The sequence below is a fragment of the Scardinius erythrophthalmus genome (assembly GCF_964197995.2).
Source record: "Scardinius erythrophthalmus genome assembly, chromosome: 25".
NCBI classification, from domain to species: Eukaryota; Metazoa; Chordata; class Actinopteri; order Cypriniformes; family Leuciscidae; genus Scardinius; species Scardinius erythrophthalmus.
This window is the reverse complement of record NC_138245.1, coordinates 27,923,254-27,946,277: the sequence shown is the minus strand read 5'-3', so window position 1 is coordinate 27,946,277 and position 23,024 is coordinate 27,923,254. Positions and strand designations below refer to the sequence as shown.

The window sequence follows — 23,024 nt, the reverse complement described above, 5'->3', positions numbered from 1 at the left end:
GCGCTCAGATAAAGAACTATGCAAATGTATTGAACAATCATTAGATTAAACATGGCTTTGCTGCACATATCATAGCCTACGACTTTATAACTGCAACTGTGTTGTAATTTTTTAAACATTGCTTTTTTTATTTCATTTATTTTGTATAGTCTACTCTAGTTGTTTAGAATCTTGAAAAGGAATATTGTATTAAATAAATTGTTTAGCCACAAATAAAAGGACCAACAAGTTTCAAACTTCTCAGCAAGTTATCTTTGGAACTTATTTCGGCCTCAGAATTAAATTTTCTCTTTTATTTTTACAAAAGGTAACAGAGGCTTTATCTCACTTTTTTTGTCGGACTTCATATCTTACAAAAAGACAGAATTGCGAGATACAGGTGTCAGTTACCTTTTTTATTTTTTACTCAGTGGCGGAAACAGCTTTTCTCTAATAAATTACCTGCTGTGTACTTTTAACAGCTAGCTGTTTTGGTTAAAAGCCTGTTAACCCATTTAATCCCACACGTAACGTTTGTGACCAAAATGAACTTTTGAGTTTGAAAGGTCAGGAATTGCAGTTTGTAGGCTATCATTGGGCTGTGCGAGTAACATGCACTTACAATACTGTGCTCACCTCGACATTTGAACATAAACACTAAACGTATCTAAAGTAGCCTACTATAAAAAGCAACAAAAAAGTACAATAAAAATTCTTCATTTTTAAAAAGGTGTATAAAATGCCATACATAACATCTTACATAGACAATTCTAGCCATTAAAAATCAGTCGAGACGAACTGAAGTAATGCCCTCTAGTGGTTACGTGGTAAACTGGACTTTGCACTTTTTTTAAAAGCAACAAATATTACTTCCAACTATTAAAATGGATGTATTTTTAAATAATATAAGCAACATAGAACCATGTCCATGAGCAGTCCTGCTTGAGTGCACAAAAACACTACAGTTCAAATGTCTGGGGTCTCAGATGTTTAAAAAAATATATATAATTTTTTATTTATTTTTTAGCAAGCGTGCATTAAACTGAAAAAAAGTGATGTTTGTGTTACAAAACTTTTCTATTTAAAATAAATGCTGTTGTTTTGAACTTTATTCATCAAATGTGACACTGAAGACTGGAGTAATGATGCTGAAAATTCAGCTTTGCATCACAGTAATAAAAAAAAGTTTTTTTTTGTTTTTTTTTACTGTATTTCTGATCAAATCAATACAGCCTTGGTGAGCATAAGAGACTTTAAAAATATAATTTTTACTTTTGAAAGGAATCATTTTCAACCTAATGGTCAAAATAGCATATTCTAAGAATTTTCAGAGAGAAACTTGATTTTATATGGTAGACCAAACCTCAATATTATAAATATATTTTAATTTCAACACTTAGCCCACGCTTCATAAAAAAGTAGTCTGAAATAGAGAAAAGAAAAGGTTTAATTTGGGAAAATTAGAAAAACAAATATTTCCACAATTTTAAGCATGGGTCAACAATCCAAATATTGACAAATGAAAACAAAGTAAAACCAACAATCTAACAGCAAACAAGTGATATCCAGATGAACTCCTAACAGACGATCAAATGGCCACACTCTGTAGCAATGTGATGTTGTCTCCTTTCAACATAACCCGTCCTATTGGAGAGAAAAAAATGCTTTTTTCAAATCTTATCTTATTTACTTCAAGCGAACTTTATTTCTCTGAAAAGCACAACTCGCCACCGTCGCAAAATTCACACTTACCCAGGGGCTTCCTGTTCTTGGTCTTCATGTGAACCTCCTCTGCATCATCCAAAACCAAGTTCATGTACTCATCGAATCCCTTGAAACATAAAAGAAAACATCTAAGAGTTCTTTTATTTACATAGACCATACCTGCAAGATATGGTTTCACAAGTTCATCAGTAACAGATTAAAATGAGCTGAGTGGAGAGAATGAGATGTGTTAAAAGGATAGTTCGCCTTCATGACGTTTCAAACCCATAAGACTTTCGTTCATCTTCAGAACACAAATAAAGATCTTTTTGATGAAATTGAGCGCTTTCTATCCCTCCATTTACATCTGGATAAAGCGGTTTAGATTTTCTGAAGAGACTCGATTGTTTTATATGATGAACAGATTGAATTTAGGCTTATTCACATATAAACATTGATCAACTCACACATCAGTTGTGGTAAACCGAAGCTAAAGCATGTTCACATGACGTGCGAGAACCAATGAGGTTCATTCCTGTGTTACGCAGTAGGGATGGGCGATATTATCGTTTGCGATATACCGGTAAAAATTCTCCTCACGATAAGAATTAGTATTCCCGCAATAATAACGATAAAGCCTAGTTGATGATGGGACCAATTCGCAGCTCATCTGAGGCGGAGTTTATTGCTAAACGAGGAACTACCTCTACAATCTGGAACTGGTACACACACACATATATATGAGAGCACTTGAGAGTTCGCTCTCCGTCAAATGATCCATTAAGCGCACTATTACAGTTCATCTAAACGAATGCAGTGTATTTGACGCACAGTAAACACTAGTGTGAGGCGCCCGACTCGCCGTCGCTTTGCTGTGTTTCTCACACACTCGAAGAGAGAGCGAGAGAGTCTGACTTACCAAGCAGAATTGACGTGCTACATGTAAACGATATTATTTGTTATATTTTCCTCTAAAAATAATAGAGTTCATGTGGAATTATTCAGCCTTTGAGCAAGCAGAAGATAATGCTCAAATGCAGACGTGATTAATATTCACGAACCCAGCAGCTCATCAATCCTTAGTGCGGTTTAAATTGTTATTAGCATTAGAATTCGTAGTAGTACGGTATTATTGCTAGTTTTTTACATTTCAAACTTGTAATTGATTTGAATTATTATTGTGTGATGTTCTTCAGGACATTATCTGCACTTTTACAGAAGAAACGTTGTTAAAAGGCTGGTGTTTGGATTTTTACTATATAATAATAGGAGCCTATTTGATGATGGGTACGTTATACTTTAGATTTGATCAATGTTTGTGTTTCTGAGGCTCTCAATGTATGCAGCCTTCACTTGTAGCCGAAAACAGTGGTAGATGGTACTATAATTTATATCGTCATTGATATTGTTATTGCAATAAATACCAGAAAATATCGTGATATATTTTTAAGTCCATATCACCCATCCCTATTACGCAGTTCAAGCAGGTTTGGTTGAGCTTCTGTTTGTTCGCTGATCAATGTTTTCATATGAATAAAAGCCTAAATTAAATCTGTTCATCATATAAAGCGTTCAAGTCTCTTCAGATTTTTTTTACTAAACCGCTCAATTCATATGGATTTAGTTTTACAATTTCCTTATGAACTTTTTGAAGCGACAAAGTGCTTCAAAACTCTCAGATTTCATTAAAAAGATCTTCATTTGTGTAGGGTGAGTAAGCCATGGTAATGACAGAATTTTCATTTTTGGGCAAACTGTCCCTTTAACAGTAAATTTGAGACGTGTTGTTTTTACTCACAATGATGCACCCCTCTATCCGCATGTTGACCTGTTCGTAGAGCCACACCTGGATTCGAGAACGCTGCAGGGAAGGGAAAACCTATTAGTAACTCATTTACATTTCGTCTTCCTGGAGTATCATGTGTATATATATAATTTTTTTTTTTTTTTTGCAAAGGTCCCTCCAGGGGCTCTGTATGTTTATGCCACACAATAAAAAAATTAATTAGCAACTTTTTATCTCGCAATTCAAAATTGCAAGGGAAAAAAAACTCACAATTATCTTTATTATTTTATAATTATGTGGCGTAAACAAGTTTCTGTATGAAAGACACTATTTCCAAAAAACAAAACAATTATAATTATAGTCAATCCATCATATGACGTGGATTTAAAAATATCGCTGCAGGTATTGTTATCCAAACAAAACAAAAGTGTAAATGCTATATATATATATATACACACACACACACATAGAGAGAGAGAGAGAGAGATTTTAAATGTACATAGGGAAAGGTAAAATTAAATTTAAACTTACATTCTGTAGATACCTGAAAATGAGGTTCTGATGGTGCCATTAAGGAAACAACCAAATATAAGCATACTAACATTATACTGTCATCCAAAATATGAATCTAATAATTTTAAAAGCATTCATTCATTTGTAACTTAGCCGATCAACAGGACCAACACAAAACTAATGCAAACATCTCATATATTGATCAAATATTCTGCATTCTTAAAGCCAGATATAGTTATATAATACTTAATTCAATATACAATTATCAATATTTTAAAATCAAAATATATCTACAAAGGAAAGAAGCCGATGCAGTTGTGCGGTCTGAAAGGATACAATGGGCTGCACCATAACCTTCTGAACCTTCTGTCCTTGTCCTCTGTACGCCATTCTTCCCAATAATATTCAGATATAATTAGAAGAGGTAATCAATGTACAATTAAATATAATGTTTTTTGGCGCGGCAACGAAAATCTCACGTTGGTTGCTGGTGTTTCAATGGCGGCGCACTTCCGGAAACGGAATGACGCACACAAATTGAGTCGTTGGTTATATGTAACGCTGCTTGTGGCCGGGAGAGACATTACAGATCGGTGTTTTCAAATCTATCATTCAAATACATTACAATAATAATTATTTAAAAACACATACACACAAATATATTCGGTTGTGCAATAATACACGATTTTCACCATTTTAAATCTGATTTTGCGTTCAATGGTTCATTTGAAATGTCTCTACGTTGCGACATATACATTTTTACATTAACTAAAGTACACCTATTTCATGTAACATCTTAATATATCAAGACTCTGTTGATACTGCTTGAAATGTAATGTTAACAGTTACAAATATATAAACATACATTTTGACGTATGCATTTTGTGTCGTTTTCAGGACGTAGTACACAAGAGTATGTGACGTTTTACACGTATTTCCGCTCGGTCACTGTGTCAATTGTTGTTGTTTTAAAAGGCGCTCAGTGGTGAATGGTGAGTTTTGCATCGAGCCACCCGTGACTTTTCTATATAAGACCATTTTCCTATTTATATTTAGAGTACGTATTTATAGTGAAAGAATTCCCTTTATATTGAAATTTAAGGTGATTTCCTTATAAGATATATCAGCTAAGGTTTTGTCACGGTATCTGTAGCCTGGCTAACAATTAACGTTAGCCTAGCTTAGATTGTTGTAAACATTGACATTTATATTTTTAAAACTCATTATACTTTTGCTTAGGTGAAATTAAATTAGTAATTATATATATTGTTTTTATTCTTTTGTTTTTGTTTAAGTAACTCAAGTATACATACATGAATGAATGAAAAATATATTAAAGGCATTACAAATATATTCCAGTATCACTAGAGATCATGGATTGTCCATGATCTCTAGTGATATTGGAATATATTTGTAATGCCTTTAATATATTTTTCATTTATCCATGTATGTATTTATGTATTATGTATTCATGAACTGTATAAATCATTAAAATGTTTGAATATTTTTCAGAAAATAAACTGGATAATTGTGTGCTTTTCCTCCCCTGATAATTATTGTTGCATATGGTCAGTATTATTAGGCTTCATATGTAATTATTATTATTAACTTCATATGATTTTGGTTCATGAAACTGTTCTGTGTTCAGAACTGAATAGGTACAGGATGCTACGTCTGCGGTGCAAAGCCAAAAACGGGACCCATCTGATGCAGGGCCTTACACACCAATCTTGCGTTCAGGAGCTTAAAGATAAGATTGAGGAGCTAACAGGAATACCATGTGATGTACAGAAGATCATGGTAGGCTATCCACCATCCAGTCTGGATCTACGCGATGGGGAAGCCCACCTCAAAGACTACCCTATCAAATCAGGTTTGACTTGTCCTTGTTTATAAATCCTATCATGCACATTTGTTCATACTTAGTTTTCAGTGTTGGTCATTGATATGTTTACTGTTCCAGGAGACACGTTGATTGTAGAGGAGGAGAAGAACAAACCCAAACCCCAAGTGCAAGCCACTGTCACCAAAGGTCCCAGTTTTGACCTGGCTCCTGTTCTAGAGCGCCGCGTCGTCCCTGCCGACAACTCTTGTCTGTTTACCAGTGTGCACTTCGTAATGGAAGGGGGTGTGTACGACCCAGCCTGTGCGCCGGAAATGCGTGGGCTCATCGCACAAATAGTAGCCAGTGACCCCACTGCGTACTCGGAGGCGGTATTGGGCAAGACTAACGAGGACTATTGTGCCTGGATCCGTCGAGATGACACGTGGGGAGGTGCCATTGAGGTTTCAATCCTCTCTAAGTTCTTCCAGTGTGAGATTTGCGTCGTCGACACTCAGACTGTGCGCGTGGACCGCTTCGGCGAGGATGTGGGTTACACTAAACGAGTGCTGCTTATTTATGATGGTATTCATTATGACCCTCTCCAAAAGGTGATGCCCAGTTCAGATGTTCCCGCACAGACTGTGTTCTCCACCACCGATGACATCATTTTGGCCCAGGCGCTGGAGCTCGCGGACGAGGCGCGGAGGAAACGTCAGTTCACGGACGTCAACCGCTTCGCTCTGCGCTGCATGGTGTGCCAGACTGGCCTGGTGGGGCAGAAAGAAGCAAGGGAGCATGCGAAGGAGACCGGGCACACCAACTTTGGGGAGGTGTGACGCTCTCTTCGCTCCATCCTTGAAATCACCCCCACCTTGGCCGCGTCACTGCCACGCCACCTGACATGGTACCCGCTCTTTCACTGCTGCCTGTTCCAGCTTGGTTCAGTCCTCTACCTCACATTGTCTAGCGGCTTCAAGAGACTTTTATGTGACGAGTTTTGATCCTGAGAATTCAGTATTCTTTCAGCTTTGGTTTACTCTTGAGGTTGAAGTGTTAAATTGTGCTCGTGCTTTTGAGTCTGTTGCCTGATATGATGACAAAGCGTCTCTTCAAACCAAATTTTACAGGGATTCTCCACTGATTAAACTGATTTACAATGATTATAATACTAGTATTAGTGTGAATCTCGCGAAACGCATCCAGGTCATATTTCTTTCCAAGACATGTTTTTATTGTGTATATACACACAAATATATCTTATAACACCATTCACCACCATTAATATTTAAAAAAAAATTGCATTGTGATTTAATTTTTATGACAGCTAGGTACATTACCCCACTAAATTCTAATTTGATATTATTTATATTTTAAATTATTTATATATCATAGTATTGATTGTACTGCTTTGCATTCACGCTGATTAAATTTATATAATTACTGTAATTTTAATGTAAACTTAAAATTATTGTATTACATTTAACGTCATGAAAATAATGCAATTATTTTTTGAATGGTCGTAAAATCGTTTTCTTTATGGTAAATATAACTAAACATAACTACATCTTTTAATTTTGCTGTCAAATGTGACCTAGACATGTTTTCGTGAGATTCACCCATGACCTCATGTTAACACTTTTCTGTTGTCTGCAGCTCAAAGATGTCCTGAAGAGATGTGTGAGTAACAACCGTTTGACAATGCTAGCTAAACTCTTAGTAGTATCTAACAACTAATGAAACTTTTAATGGGTTATTGTATAAGGCATAACAATTGTTCCTTTTTTAACTAATGAATCATATATGTTAATATTTCCAGACATAAAGTGCTTCTGGATAGTATTTCAAAACTATGGAACACAGCTAAAGATATGCCTTTCATGATAATTTAAACATGGCATTACTGTATTTATATTATCTGTCTTTTTAAGGTCATACGCACAGCTTCTGAACAATCGATGGCACTACATTAAGTCTTATGTTCACTGGCTCCATTGTACCTGTTACTTGAAATAGTCACAGATCAACTGTGTTCCTGAATCCTCAGTATGGTTTTACACATTTTGAGTAAGCTAGTTCGCTGGAAAGAGTGGATTTTACTGAACTATTTTGTGAATCTGTAGATTTTGGGCTCTTGTGTAATTTCTTGAAATGACCACACAAGATAGTTTTATGCAAATGTGTTTATTCTCTCTCAAGTGACTGACATATTGTTTGGATTGAGTGATTGTAGTGACTTTCGTTTTGCATTTTAAGTTGAGAAATATGTCATATTGAACTTTTTCCTTCTCACAGGGATGATATCAGAGGTTTAGAAACACATTTAGTGTAGCAAAGCATCTTAATATTAGAGAGTGTTTATGAACTTTAGAGAGAAGACATCTTGTAAGGCCTGTTCACGATGTACCTTCTCAGTATTTTTCAGTCAGGTACTATTCACACTGTTGTTTACTTGTTTGCAGCCTTTTTTTGAAGAAGAAATGGTGCCATTGTAAGGCCAAATGACTTTTTTATTTTGCAGTGGTTTTTCTAAATGGCCGTGATCAGTGTTTTACCTACTCTAAGGTAACTTTGAGTGAGAAACTGCATGTCCAACACTCATTGCTACAAAATCACTGGTTATACTGGGTTAATGATAAATAAACTTGAATTGATCTATATAAATATTCTGTGGTTGTCAGCTGTACGTTTTTTTTTTTTTTGTGCCTAAATCTTAACTAATTAGTGGTGTTTACTAAGGAAAGCATCACTAATAGGCTACAGTTGCCAACACTGATTTGTACAAACCTAACCGTAATTATTTTATTTTGCCAAGCAGTTCATAATTCCTATTGAAACAGGAAACCCAATGCTGACCTCACAAGGTCTTGAATGGCCTCACAACCACCTAGCAACATGTAAATTAAACAGTCGCATCGTCTGGTTAATCAACCATTGTGGTCAGCCAACCTACTGCATTATGGCGCCAAGTTTTGCGCAGGCGCATAGGCTACCACCCGATATTCTGTAGAAATCTGGTTTGCATGTGCCTTTTAACCTTTATTCCTTAAACTAGTATTTTATATAACTAGAAATTATTAGAGAGCTCTACAAATTGTTACTAGTAAGAATTGAATTGTAGAGCTCTTTAATTTAATTCTTACTAGTAAAAATGCAATTACGACGAGAACATTTTAGGCTAAAACGGCTTGCCATACACTCTAACTATGTGACCGTGATCCTGTATCTCGTTCATTAGGTAGTAATTATTCCTTAGTGAGTAAATAGTGAGTAATTTAATATATTTTAGTCACTACTGGAATAAGTAGTATTACTAGTCACGATTGGACCAGGAGCATAGATAATAGATAAAGAAATAAATGTTAAAACCTCTCAATAGTCTGTATATAGATGGTGTGAAAACATAATGAATCTCAGTCAGAGAAACAGGATCAAATCAGTTCCAGTTGACGGGGATTAAATTAATGTTATTTTAAGAAACCCCTAATAACGCGATTAACTAGGATTTGCAGGTGATCCTCTTGACACTTTCAGTCATCATGTGTTTGTCACTACAGACGTGTGCAGAGAAGTCGTATAGGTAAATAAGTGTGTATTGACGCATCTTTTCCCCCCGCCGTATCTAAAGATTTTGATTTTGAGACGAACGTTGGTTTTATTGTCTACGCTCACCGGTCTGTTCTCTAATTGGCTGCTGTAAGAGAAAACGAAAATGATTGGTCGAAGATTTCCCTATGTACAGTACTGACAGTGACACTGACACTGTAGAAGCACGTGAACCTGCTGAGCTGCTATCTAACTCGTTTCTGCACTAAAGGTAAGCTTTTATTATTAAGCCATGTTTCATGCTTCATATATTTATTTCTGTGTATGAGTATTCTTAAGATTTTAATTAAAGGGGTTGGCAAATAAGGAATTTTAAGCAGAGAAGAATAGTAAATTAATTTTGCAATTGTAAAATAATGTACTGAAATGTATCAGTTAAAATAGAATTTAATTTATAGCATTTGCTCTTATTTTTTCAAGTTGTTCAGCAATATTGATTATTAACTTAAAGGGATAGTTCACACAAAAATGTAAATTCTGTCATCATTTACTCACACTCAAGCTGTTTCAAACCTGTGTGAATTTCTTTCTTCTGCTTAACACAAAAGATATTTTAAAGAATGTCGGTAACCAGACAGTTGATGGACCCCATTGACTTCCATAGTAGGTACAACAAATACTATGGAAGTTAATGGGGTCCATCAACTGGTTGGTTACCGACATTCTTTAAAATATCTTCTTTTGTGTTCAGTTGAAGAGAGAAACTCATACAGGTTTAGGAACAGAATAAGGGTGAGTAAATGATGATAGAATTTACATTTTTGTATAATGTCTTACCCAAGTGTTTTCTTTTTTTCTTTTCTTACCCAAGTGTTGAAACACTGTGAATTTATTTCTAGTGTAGTCTCTTACAGTGAGAGTTTCACACACCCTTAGACCAGATAACATTGTGTGCTGTATTGTGTAATACAGGCCATATACCCTGTATGCATAATAAAGTCATGAAATTTATTAGTGTTATGATCATAGATATGAATTCTCTAGAGCTACATAAAAGACATTATGTTGTGTCAAAGTGCATATTTGTGTTACAATTACAAAAAGAACCAAGCATCCGATTAACAACCACATTAGAAAAAGGCTAGTGGGTTTATTATGCCGGTAAAAATGGACCTTGCTTTTACAGCCATTGAGATATGGTTCACTGATTACAGTTAAATTATTACAGCTCTTAAATATAATGTTAATTTGTGGGATCTGAAAACAAGTATGTCCTACAATACTGATGATAGCTTTATTCTTTATATTCTTTTTAATTTTGCATGATATCACACAATATACACCATCACTGAAAGAATAAAATGCTTTATCATCATCCACGTCATATTCAAATTTACAACAGTGAGAGCGTTTTACGTAACAACTAATAAAGCAAAGTGTATCGACATAGTTCTTTCTGATCTTTTTTTATAAGCTGGAATAAATGAAACCATTTCTGCTAAATGTTAAAGAATTAAACATGATGAGATGAATTTCTTTTTTATCTTTATCTTTAAACAAACCGATGATTCGTTGTCTTCCATTCATGCCGGACTTGATCCAACTAAAGAAGCTCAGTGTAACGTCTGCTGTAATCTCATTCAACATCATCTGATCATTTAATATACTGTACACAGAAATAATTGCTGCTGGCTCTTTTAAATTCATGACCTTTTTGGTATATGATTGTTTTTAATTGATTGTTCTACAATTGCTCTACCAAACTTTTCCAAAGGATGCATATCCAGACACTAAAGTTGCAATTTTTTTTAATTCTATTTTTAGGTGCAATGCAGTTTCATCAACACTTTTAATGAACTTTTCGTAATTTGCAATGCCGATACGTGACATGTCGCAAGATGGCAATGTCCTTGACACAGTGGGCGAGATTGACAGTAATGGCAGCTGTGACAGCGTGGTCAGCTTCAACTCATGCTTTGTAAGACATACTTTTATTTTATGAATTTGAAGACATACTGTATATATAGTTATTAGATATGTTGTTTTGATGTGTATAGAAGTTGTGGATGAAACATTGCTAAAGAGATAGTTGACCCAAAAATGAAAATGTACTCTCTTTTTTGTCTGGGGAACACAAAAGAATATTTTTTTTACAAACTGGGGAAGTTTTTTCTGTCCATGCAATGAAAGTCAAAGGGGTTCAGTGTTATTTTTGGACACCATTGACTTTAATTGTTTGGACAAAAACAGTCACAGATGAAATACAGGTTTGGGATGGCATGACAGTGAATAATTTCCATTTTGGGTGAACTATCCTTTTTCTCATCACATATTAAACTCACAACAAATATTATGACCCAGTCACAAATTTCATGTGAGCAATTTTTGTTTCAGAGTGATGAAAGTCTGGAGTATCTCTCTGCTGAGGAGAAGGCTTGTCTCATGTACCTAGAGGAGACCATTCAGTCACTGGATACGGAGGATGACAGCGGCCTGTCCAATGACGAGTCTGAGCAGCTGCCAGCTCGAGGAAACGTGGCTAACAAAGCGGCCCACCTCTCTGCGTCAATAGGACTCAACAAGGTCCCTAGTCAAGGTGCATTAAACAATAGTTCTTTTAGTATTTATAACTCCTAACTATTTCTGATAATACACTTAAATACATTTCTTGATTGTAGATGTGCCCAAAAGCCAATATGAAGGTCCACTGTCATCTAGCAGCTTGGTGCAAAATGAAATTCTGAATTTTATGGTCCCTACTCCATTTGTCCTTGCGAACCATAACTCGCAAATTCAAACCAGACCTGGATTAGCTGCATCCCAGAAAAAGACGGCACCTAAAGTGGCTTCTGGAAGTGCCCAGCTCCATCAAGAAGCTCAAGAAGAGGTCAGTGTGGCTGTGATACCACCTCCGTATAAAATCAAAGGCAGCAAAGATACAGTGGAAGAACACCAGAATAATGAGCAGCCAGAGAATGTGGCACGTAGAGGACCCCTTTCGTATGAGGCTCTGGTGAAGCTGCGCAAGAGTGCATCGATGCGGAAAACCAATGAAACTGAAGCCAAAACCGAAGGACAGCAGGTTTCTACAAATAACGATCTAGTGGGAGACAACTCTGTGACAAGTAGAGGCTCCAAGCCCACTCCTCCACCTGTGGCCCCTAAACCTAAAATGAAAACCACACACAAAGTCCCAATGAACCAGGAAGAAGCCTCCAACACTAAGATTGACTCAACCATGCCTTGCTCTGGGGTATTGACAGTAGATAAATTAATGAACCCAGAGAAAGTAAGAGTGGAGGCTCTTAGCAAGTTAGGTCTCCTCAAGGAGGACACACAGAACCCAGTCTGTCAACAACTAAAGCATTCCCAATCCCCAGCAAACTTGAAGCAAAACCAGACCACAAGTGAACGTCTTGATCCTAGTATCCCTGCAAGATCTGGAGGACGAATAAACCAGCCAATACAAAGTTGCAATCCTCTCCACCAGAAGTCCGTGAGCGATCTTGCCACAGCTTCTTCACCTCCGCAACATGCTGATATGACTTCAACCGGGAAATCTGCCACACTGGAACTCCCTGGGATGGGACTGTCAGGTTCTAACATCACAGTCATAAATCAGGTTTCTAAGAATCAAAAGTCATGTTCCTCTGAAGCAGGGACCAAGAACCACCTTAAAGACACTCAAATAGATGCTAATGAATTGATACCCAGAAAAGATGTGTTGCACGTATCATCATCTCATTCCAAAAGCCTAAACGTGCCGGTTCCCAGCATCGGAAGGGATCGGAGAGAGGCATTACGAAAGCTTGGATTACTGAAAAAATGAGATTAGTAGTCTGTATGCTCTCCGGTTTTTAAAGACAGCATGAAATGGTCATGAAACAGAAGTGGCGATTGTCTTTTCTTGTCTATTGTGAGTGAAACGGCTTAACCAAGAAAAAATGTTGGGTGGGACTTGATTTTGTCCATTGGGAATTGATTGGATCATTGTGGTTTGCTATTGCAGCGATCTCATGTTTGACAGGTGCTTTTAAAACATTGTTTGAACATCCCGACCAAAATAGCAGCATCAGCTCAACCAATGTCGCAAGTTTCGGCATTTGATGGAAAAACGGTCCTTATTTTTGCAATTCTGTTTGGTAGCACTATTGGCACAGAAATTGCACTGTTCACTTTTTTCAATTTTAATTAATTTTAGTTGATTATTTACTGAATCTAAATAATGACGAAAGGTGCAGTCACGTTAGCGAAATTTCATCGAGATCTCGTGGGCAAAAAAGGTCCATTGTCTTTTGTCAATAGTTTTCAATGTATGTTTACTTTTCCAGGTGAACTTAAGCATATTTCATTTCGAACTGGCTGAAAGTAGACAAGCCTTAAATTACTCTTTGATCTTGCTATTGAAAGCATGCTTTCAGAAAATCTGTCTATGAATAAGCCTGTTTTACAAATAAAATGCAGTGTGTCTCCTGCATCAGAGACTCTTGAACACGAGGAACCCTGTCTCCCAAAGATCAGCTATCAGTCAAACTCCTCATTTTACACGCCGGCCAGTGAGATCTGACACAGCACTTCGGTGGATTAGTGCATTAACAGACTGGTGTTCATGTTACCTGGCCTCTCAGATTCATCTGTCATTAAAGTTCTTTATCTCGGAATGTGACCTAGTTCATGACTTACACTGAGAATGGTTCCTTCTGTTTGTATTGACTCAGTTAACAGTTGCCCTTTCACGGTTGCTTGTCTAATCGAATACACACCATAATGCACACGGAAAGCAGCAATAAATTATGACAATGTTTAACCACTGAACACATGAGAATAAAGCAATAATTTCAGCATAAAATGTCTCACTTGGTTTCAGTGTCTGGTTGCTGTGCTCTATGATCAGATATTATGCCTAAACTATATCCATATCCCAACAATGTGCTTTGCATAACCAACCATTTTAACCTTTCCAGGTGATATGCTTGGGGTTGATAGCGAAACCATAGTGAAAAATATAACTAGTTCAATACCAGTGCAAATAGATCAATAAAAATACATGGAAAATACAGTACGGTTGGTTGCACTTCACTTTACAGAACGTGCACTTACCTAAGAAAGTACTGGGTAATATAAGGTAACTACTTGGGTTAAGGTTAGGTTTAGGAGTAGGTTCGGGGTTAGTACCTAGTTATTGTAATTACTATAATAAGTACATGGTATGTACATGGGGAACAGAACAGGACTGTAACATAAAGTACAACCCTACTGTTAAATGCATTGTTTTGTACATTGTGAACTTTGTGAGTAGGCTGTTGAAAAACCTATTAGTGTATTAAATGGTCCTCCGCTTGGCTTCAGTCTGATTGATAGTGCTTTTCACTGAGTGGTTTAATTACAGTGATTACTGTCTGCTGGGCACAGGTCACTATCACTATTGTGTTTTAATCAAGGTTGCATCTACTTAATGTCAGAAAGAATGATTCATTTACATATATGTAAAGCAATTATGTTCATATTTTTAGGATTTATCATACCTACTTGTTTTGAGTCTGGCTACAAGAAATGAATCACCAAAAGAAGGAATTTAAACAACACAAAGCAAGATTTGCAACCCATTTTATATTGCTAATGAGATGCATGTTAATATCGGCCCATAGGAACAAGACTTAATTTTATCCATTAAAAAGTCACTTCTATATAAGTGGCTTAGAAAAAGTACATAGAAATACTATCTCAGAAACATCTCTAGTTATTAGACACTTTTGTTTGTGGGATAACTCTTAAAAAGATCAGTTTTTCAGGACAAAAATACTTATTTAATAATATAGACAGCAGCATGGGTTTTCAGTGTAAAATAAAAACACTGCAGCAAAAGGTATTATTTCTACTTCAGGTAGTATTAGTTAAAATTCCTATGTTTTAGACAGTGCTTACATTCCATTATGTGACATTTAGAATTAAAAGAAGTTAGGTCACAAAATTACCCTGTATGCCATTAAGCACTAATACAATAAAATATGTCTTTATATATGTACATATGAAATAAAATCAAAGGCTTTGTAAAGCCATATCCTGTCAGTTGCCCTCAGTTGGGATGAGTGACTTGCTCTTCTTGCGTTTTACTTTGCCGTGTGCAGGTGGGACTCCAAGGGACTCCAAACGGAAAGGCCGCGGAGGGAGAGATTCCACGGTTAGAGGAGACAAACTGGACCCACTGGAGGTCTGGTGGGCTGAACCATTACCGACTGAACCAGAATAATTCACTGAGACAAAATGATTAGAATTAACAACATTTAAAAGCATACAGCAGTTGCATGAGAGAAACAAATTAACATGAATCTGTAAAGTTAATATTACATCAATTTCTTACTTGTGTTTTTAATAGAGTCGCCGGCCAACAGCTGACTGGTCCGTTTTGGCTTGAAGTAGTTAGTGGCGATATGTTGGCTATCACTGCGTTTCAACATTTCCTTGTAGCGATCCTCCTCCACTTCTTGCTAAAAAGAGAGTCAGTTGGACATGAGTCAAAGCTATGGATGTTTTTCATATTCATAAGTAAGGTTCTAGAAATATTAAACACTTTTCACACTACACGTACCCAGGGTTAACATCTTTTTTAAACCCAGTCTGCTTTTAACCCTGGGTTAAGATTAAGAACATTTCAAACATATTTTGACATTTTTTTTATGTGGGTTAAGGCCACTTTTTAACCCTAGCATACGCTTTAGCGCTTTTACAGTGCCAACTCTGTATTGTAATTCCAGAGTTATACAGTGTGAACTGCATTAGGGCTAGAATGGTAACAAATCATAAACTAAACAATGCTTGCCTCATTAAATATGCATGTGCTTTGTATTTGTTACATAAACTTTTAACAAGTTTCAGCGAAACATTTCAAATGGCCAAAGCAAACATACTGGAGTAATGAAAAAGCAATATTATGTATATATATATATGCATGCACCTCATAAATATGCAAATAATTAAGGTAACACAGGATTGCTTTATTCCAGGTTTCATCAGCTAGCAAGTTCAAGTGTAAAAACACAAATATTGAACGTGGTACATGAATCTAGTATTGGTATATCTGATTCATTTGTAGTGTATCTGTGTGTAAATGTCAGAAGTCATGTTTGAATAGTGTTAATTCACTGTCTGAATACCACAAAAGGGTCGACCAGGTCTGAGGCTGAATTCCTGCGTGCTGAGAGTCTGCCAGGGGCAATGGCACCTGAAGGAGGCACTGCAGAGCAAGAAGAGAGAGAGAATATATAGAATATATACCTTTAAATCACACAAGCAACTGACTGAAACATTTGCTTTTTTTTGTGCACCTGCACATTTCTTTTTGGACATGCACAATTTAAAAGCCTGTTCTCCATGATTCATTATTATTGTTAAAAAAATAGATTTAGTTTGTAGATTCTGAGTTACTGGTGACTAATGATTTGTTTTGAATCAATTTTGGTGCAGAACAAGCTCTTTTTTTAACCTTCTACAATCCCATTAGAAACTAGTATATAAAAGTATAGTATCTAATTTTTAAAATCGATTAAACCAAGATCATCAAGATTCTCAGGAATTTCACACTGCAGCCTTTTTCTTTCCAGCACTTCACCTGCAGGTAAGGTGGTTTTCTGCACCACAACCTCTGGCAGTCTCCAGGTCCCTCCCTCTTCATCCCACACCGCTTCCTTCCGCAGCCGGTCCAGGTTGCTGTAGTTACAGTCCCTTCGCACCAGGGGCGCCATGCGCTCCAAGATTCCTTGAAGGAGCTGGCCTTCCCGCTCTAGACGCCGGATGGTGGCCAGAAAATCATCTCTCTCCATCTCAAACTCTGCCTGAAGATCCCTGATCTCCAACTTGGCAGCTTTCAACTGTTCATTACATAAACATATGGTTGGACATTTGAGATTGGTTCTAAAGTTTCTTCTCAATAGCAAAACTAGAAATATAATCTAGAAGTTAAGACAAAAACAATAAGCTTTTTATATGCTTTTTTTTTTAAAATTGTAGATCATAGATCCTGTACATTTACTATTTCAAAACACAATATTTAGTCCTGTACATTTAGTATATATATATATATATATATATACAGAACTCTACTTCTGTGTATATTGTACTGCATAAATACTGTGTGTATATTTGTATATTTATATAGTATACATTCTGTATTGTGTGTATATTTGTATATTTGTTTTGTCTATTTTTGTCTATTTATGTAATGCATGCCTTGTAAGTGTACTGTTCGGAGCATGTACCAAAGACTTTCACCTATCACTACACTTCTGTGTTTTGGTAGTGTGACAATAAAGGTGATTTCATTTTGATTTGATTTTTTTTAGTGCTGGGCAACGATTAATCGCGATTAATCGCATCCAAAATAAAAGTTTGTGTTTACATAATATATGTGTGTGTACTGTGTATAATTATTTTGAATATAAAAATACACAGATGTATTTATTTTAAAAATATTTACATGTATATACTGTATATATATATTTATATATCATTTATATTATATTCAAATATAAATATTTTATGTATAAATAACAGTTTTCTTAAATATATACATGCATGTGTGTGTATATATACAAAATAATTCTACACAGTACACACACATATATTATGTAAACACAAACTTTTATTTTGGATGCGATTAATCGCGATTAATCGTTGCCCAGCACTAATTATTTACAGTATATATATAAAAAAATTATATATACTGTAAATAATACAAATCAATATGCAATTGCTAATTTGTTTCCACAACTTTCATGTGAGATAATTTCTGAACAACGACATGTTAAGTAACAGTGGAATTTTGAGTGAATACTAAACACTATCCGAGTACTAAAAGCTCTAACCTTCTTCTGTGTGTTCTCCAGGTGTCTGCTCTTGGCATGAACTTCCTCCTGGATGGAATCGTATACGTTCAGCAGAACGCTGTCGCTGTCCTCACTGCTCTGGCTCAGAGCTTCGATTAGCTGCTTCTTCCTCTGGTCAGCCAGAGTCTTCCTCTGTCTGAGTCTCTGCTTCAGTTCCTCGTTCCTCACCTGCTCTCCACCCACAAACTCCTGCTCCAGCTGCTGCAGCCTTTAGGCCAACAAAATATAACAGAGGCAGCATTTAAGTTCATTTTGGACCAAGCTAAATGCCATAAGGCGATATGTGCCTGCTCAGTTTCCATTTGTTTCATTTTGAGCCCCTCAAGAATTCACTCAAATTCATGTGTCGGCTTTGGTGTGGACGCTAATATAGTTATCTTTATAGTTATCATTCCTTATGTGAACAGGCCTTAACTCTATTTGAGTATCACTGTATTACATCCAGAAAAAAAAAACATGCAACCAAATTACATTTATTTCAAAGATTTCAAAGTCAGTCATTGCAAAATTGGCTGATGTTAGTTCTGAGAAAAGACCTAATATCATTTGTCTGCAGATAGCACAGATTTTTTTGTTATCTAATGCAATGACATTCATATATTTTTAAGTGTTCAAATATTTTTGGTGCCTTTGTGCACTAAATTAATAGGGATGCACCACAGCATTTGCTCCAATTCTTGACCCCAAATGGCTATCTGAGCATCTCACCTTTCTAAAACATGCTTCTGGTCCAGTTGATCTGGTGTGGCGACCACAACCGTAGCTAAAACCGAACTCTCGCCACTGGGAGCTCCTTTAACACTGGCAGCAGCAGAAGACGAACTCTCCTACACAAACAAGAGTCGTTTAGATTTGTGAGATTCAAAAACTCACTTGGCTGAATTATTGTTTATACTGTCACAAAAATGTAAATTGTATTTTCAAACAGCTCTATATATAAGGTTATATTATCTCGAACTTTATCTACATATATACATACACTCACATATAGTGATATATACTATAGAGCAAATTGCCTGATTTTTTATTTCGTTGCAAAATGTAACTGTATTATCACCCAGCTCTTTATATAAAGTATAAGTATGACTTTATCCGCATACATATAGTATACCGCTCCAACCGAAATGAAGCACACCTGAACCAGCTACTCAAGGTCTTACTTGGCATACTAGAAACTTCCAGGCAGGTGTGTTGAGGCCAGGAGCTAAACTCTACAGGACCGAGTTTGCACACCCATGTACTAGACATATCTTAACTGCTTGATTGTTAGTATTGTCGCAAAATGTTAACTATATTATCGCCCATCTCTAATCTGCTAAATGTGACTAGATATTAGGATATTCTAAGCATTAACATCATGATTTTCTGTGAAGCTGCTTTGAAACAGTGTGTATTGTGAAAAACGCCATATAAATAAATTTGACTTGACTTTGACTTGTTTTAGGCAAAATCAAAGCACCTCGGGTACATCGTGGTCAACATTAGCCTGTTCTTTTGTGGCCACAGGTGCAGTGATGGGCTCTTCTTTAGGATGGTCCACACAAGGGCCACCTAGGAAAGGTACCAAGACAATTCGACCAGATCAAGACGATATAGAACCTAAAGCTGTACTGAAAGAAAACTAGTTTCAACATTACCAGTGGTGTGTGTTCGACTAGTTCTGGACCTCTCCAGAGAAGAGAGTCTGGTCTCGTATGATGTTCTCAAGGCAGCAATGTCCTCCTGGAGTTTGACTTTGGACTCTTGTTCAGCATCATACTCGGCCTGCAGCCTCGCTAGTTTCTTCTCATATTCCTAAATTTACATTTACATGTGTATTTATGAATTTGGCAGACACTTATCCAAAGCAACTTGCTTTCTGTGGGAATTGAACCCATGACCTTTGCAATGCTAGCACCATGCTATGCTATAAAGGAAAAAAATAGCAAATAATGCATGAGTTAGTTCTTAAGTATTTCTATTGACAATGATAAAAAACAAACAACACATTAAAATAGAAAGTTTCCTCAAAAATTCTTCAAGATCTTTCGAGATGAAGGCCACATCCTCTTCCATTGACTTTATATCAGTACACACCTCTTTTATACTGTCGCTCTCTGATGTGTTGCTCTGGGGTCGCGACAGAACAGCTGGAGGATCTCTTGAATTCTGACCAGCCAAAAGTGCTGTTAAAAGACAAAAATAAGTCGAAATTGAGCTCTTTCATTATTGAAAGAGCTTAAAATTTACACAAATGTTGTGTTTCTTACAACTGAGGTTGGAAGACCCCAGCTGCCCAGAGATTAACGCCCGCAACTTCTTGATTTCCTCCTGATACTCGCGCAGGAGGGCATCTTTTGGGTCCTCGTTGATGACCGGGCGGTTTTGGATGCTCTTGGCGCGGTTGGCGTAGCGTAGAGTACTGATGCTCTCTTCGTAATTGTTGTCGGCAGGTGAGAGACAGGCTACCATGAGGGTACGTGTGTTTCCACCCAGAGAGTCTTGAAGCAAACGAGTGAGCTTGGAATCACGAAACGGGATGTGCTTGGAACGACCGTCCACCAACGCAGATATAACATTGCCAAGGGCTGAAAGAGACAAGTTGATCTTGGTGGCTTCTTGAAGGCGATCTCCAGTAGCACCGGTTTTCGACTGTCGTTCACTCCCTGCAAGGTCCACGAGATTGAGCTTTCCAGCACGCAGATGTTCTTCACCTGCAGCATCTAAACTCATATGAAGATTACAGAGATGTTGCATATAGATTTATTCAGGCAGAACTCAGTAAAAATGTGTGACTGAGACACAAACCTGTGTTGCAGGTCTCCATGTGAATGGTGAATATGGAGTGTGAACGAGATGAATCTTTGTTCATGAGTGTGAATCCCACAGAGCGATTCCTCCAGCCCTGATCCATGATCCGCTCACATTCCCCAACGCTGTGCACCGTGTGCATGGACAGATCCCGTACATACACACCACGCTCAGGGTGCTCCTTCAGCTAAAACACACACAGCATTGAGACATTCAGCCCATTTTAGCTAATATACAATGGGCTTTGTGTGATCAGTGGAGAGACGTACTTCCATCTTCTGTTTGGTGTCTTTTGCCAAAAGATCTCTGATTTCCTCCTTGTATATTTCCAGGTAAGAGGCCCGTACAAGGAATTTTGTGTTCTCTGCACACTTAATAGAAAAGTTCAGGTTAAATGTCACTTAAAACCTTTAGGACGATGAATATATAGTATTTCGGCTCTAAACATTTTACTGACCACAAACTTTTGAATGTTAGTGTATTTATAATATTTTACTTTGCCATTCATATTGAATATTATATGTCAGTGAATATTAGGTTTTATACTATGATGGCATCCTATCTATATAAAATCACATGATATGTAAATTGGTTACCTGGATTGTCTCAAAGATGTGCTCAAAAGATCTAGGGATGATTCCCCTCTGGGAAAGAGGATCTAGAACACCTTGCATAGTGAACGACTTGCCACTCCCTGTTTGTCCATAAGCAAAAATTGTCCCATTGTAGCCCTCAGTTACACCCTGTTTATAAAATAACGATATATTTCACACTGATTAGTACATAATGCAAAAACAAAGACAGACAGACAAGATAGATAGATGATAGATAGACAGACAGACAAACAGAGAGACAGACAGATGATAGTCAGAGATAGATAGATAGATAGATAGATAGATAGATAGATAGATAGATAGATAGATAGATAGATAGACATACAGAGAGATGATAGATAGATAGATAGATAGATAGATAGATAGATAGATAGATAGATAGATAGATAGATAGATAGATAGATAGATAGATAAGATATTCATATTTAGAGTCTAAATCGCCCAACTTACACGTGCATCTAGTAAATAACCAATTATAGGAAGGGTTGTAGTTTACTTCCGTGACTAATTTAAACTCTATGGTGTTCTGTTTCAGATAAGGGACAACAGGTTTCAGATAACCCATATACAGAATATGGGCATGAACACTGGAAAGTAATTGGCCCTAGTAGAAGATCTAGCTGTCACACTGACCACCAATCACACACACACACACACACACACACACACAAATCAATATTACCTCCACCAGAGGATATGCGATCTCGTTGTAGATCTGCTCAGTGGAGTGGTTCGTATAATAAGCCCCATCAAAAGTGAATTGTTTGGGCGGCTCTTCCGACGCTCCAGGTTTCTCAATGAAACACTGACAGTGACTGCTGTCAATGGAAACCACCATCTTACAGTTCAGCGCCTTCTCTCTGTCGTTCAGTGGTCGACATCTGACCACAACCTTCACGGATTCAGATGCCATCTGGACGCTTATCTGCTGAACAGAAATGGACATTTCTCTCTAAAGATCAGACTGCAGGGTGTCATGGTCATCTCATGAAGACAAACAACTCTTCTGTTATTAGGAAAGACGCTTACGAACACTGTCATCCGGTCCAGGTTCCGTCAAGACCCGTTTGAGGTCAGGCTGCGGTTCGTGACATTAAATAAAGCAGCGTGTTTCTCTTGCTGAGGCTTTCGGCGTTGCCTAGCAACTCCAAACTTCAGAGCGCCCCCAATGACATGCGTACTGAATATTGTTTATTATTTTCATAAAGTGTAATAAATAAAGCCAGCATGTATCAGGAAATATGGTCATGTATTTTGTGCATAAAATAAATGTTTTTAAACCAGTAAGGCCCTTATTTTCATAAAAAATTAAGCACAAAATTCGCAGTAGGATAGGCTACTTTAACATATCCGTAAGAACCATTCCGTCGGAACATTTCCCCCACATT

General features: G+C 36.9%; 4 protein-coding genes across 7 annotated transcripts; 2 read left to right on the top strand and 2 right to left on the bottom strand.

The window, feature by feature from the left end:
- Window positions 1-1,408: 1,408 nt before the first annotated feature.
- Window positions 1,409-4,810, bottom strand: snrpe (small nuclear ribonucleoprotein polypeptide E). The gene is made up of 5 exons (XM_081357428.1): window positions 4,319-4,810; window positions 4,001-4,027; window positions 3,482-3,544; window positions 1,732-1,810; window positions 1,409-1,623 (listed from the first exon to the last, which is right to left on the bottom strand). Exons 1-5 carry the CDS (start codon window positions 4,370-4,372, stop codon window positions 1,568-1,570), a joined length of 279 nt encoding a protein of 92 aa, XP_081213554.1. The 5' UTR covers window positions 4,373-4,810; the 3' UTR covers window positions 1,409-1,567.
- Window positions 4,560-8,473, top strand: yod1 (YOD1 deubiquitinase). Of its 4 annotated transcripts, none has more exons than XM_081357424.1 (4): window positions 4,560-4,974; window positions 5,495-5,550; window positions 5,631-5,855; window positions 5,946-8,473. In XM_081357424.1, the coding sequence occupies exons 3-4, from the start codon at window positions 5,648-5,650 to the stop codon at window positions 6,641-6,643; spliced, it is 906 nt and encodes a 301-aa protein (XP_081213550.1). In that variant the 5' UTR covers window positions 4,560-4,974; window positions 5,495-5,550; window positions 5,631-5,647; the 3' UTR covers window positions 6,644-8,473. The 4 variants fall into 4 exon arrangements, with proteins under 4 accessions (XP_081213550.1, XP_081213551.1, XP_081213553.1 ...); XM_081357427.1 differs by having other exon boundaries at window positions 4,937-4,974; window positions 5,641-5,855; XM_081357425.1 differs by lacking the exon at window positions 5,495-5,550 and having other exon boundaries at window positions 4,926-4,974.
- A 2,750-nt stretch (window positions 8,474-11,223) lies between these two features.
- LOC308685362 (uncharacterized protein) lies at window positions 11,224-14,189 on the top strand (the record flags this gene model as incomplete). Its single annotated transcript, XM_081357065.1, has 3 exons — window positions 11,224-11,328; window positions 11,745-11,946; window positions 12,029-14,189. 3 exons carry the CDS (start codon window positions 11,224-11,226, stop codon window positions 13,177-13,179), a joined length of 1,458 nt encoding a protein of 485 aa, XP_081213191.1. The 3' UTR covers window positions 13,180-14,189.
- Window positions 14,190-15,416: 1,227 nt separating this feature from the next.
- kif17 (kinesin family member 17) lies at window positions 15,417-22,549 on the bottom strand (the record flags this gene model as incomplete). The annotated part of the gene is made up of 14 exons (XM_081357698.1): window positions 15,417-15,604; window positions 15,712-15,838; window positions 16,505-16,584; window positions 16,960-17,218; window positions 18,212-18,440; window positions 18,941-19,059; window positions 19,692-19,783; window positions 19,870-20,026; window positions 20,309-20,397; window positions 20,482-20,934; window positions 21,020-21,209; window positions 21,292-21,393; window positions 21,619-21,765; window positions 22,319-22,549. 14 exons carry the CDS (start codon window positions 22,547-22,549, stop codon window positions 15,417-15,419), a joined length of 2,463 nt encoding a protein of 820 aa, XP_081213824.1.
- Window positions 22,550-23,024: the final 475 nt, after the last annotated feature.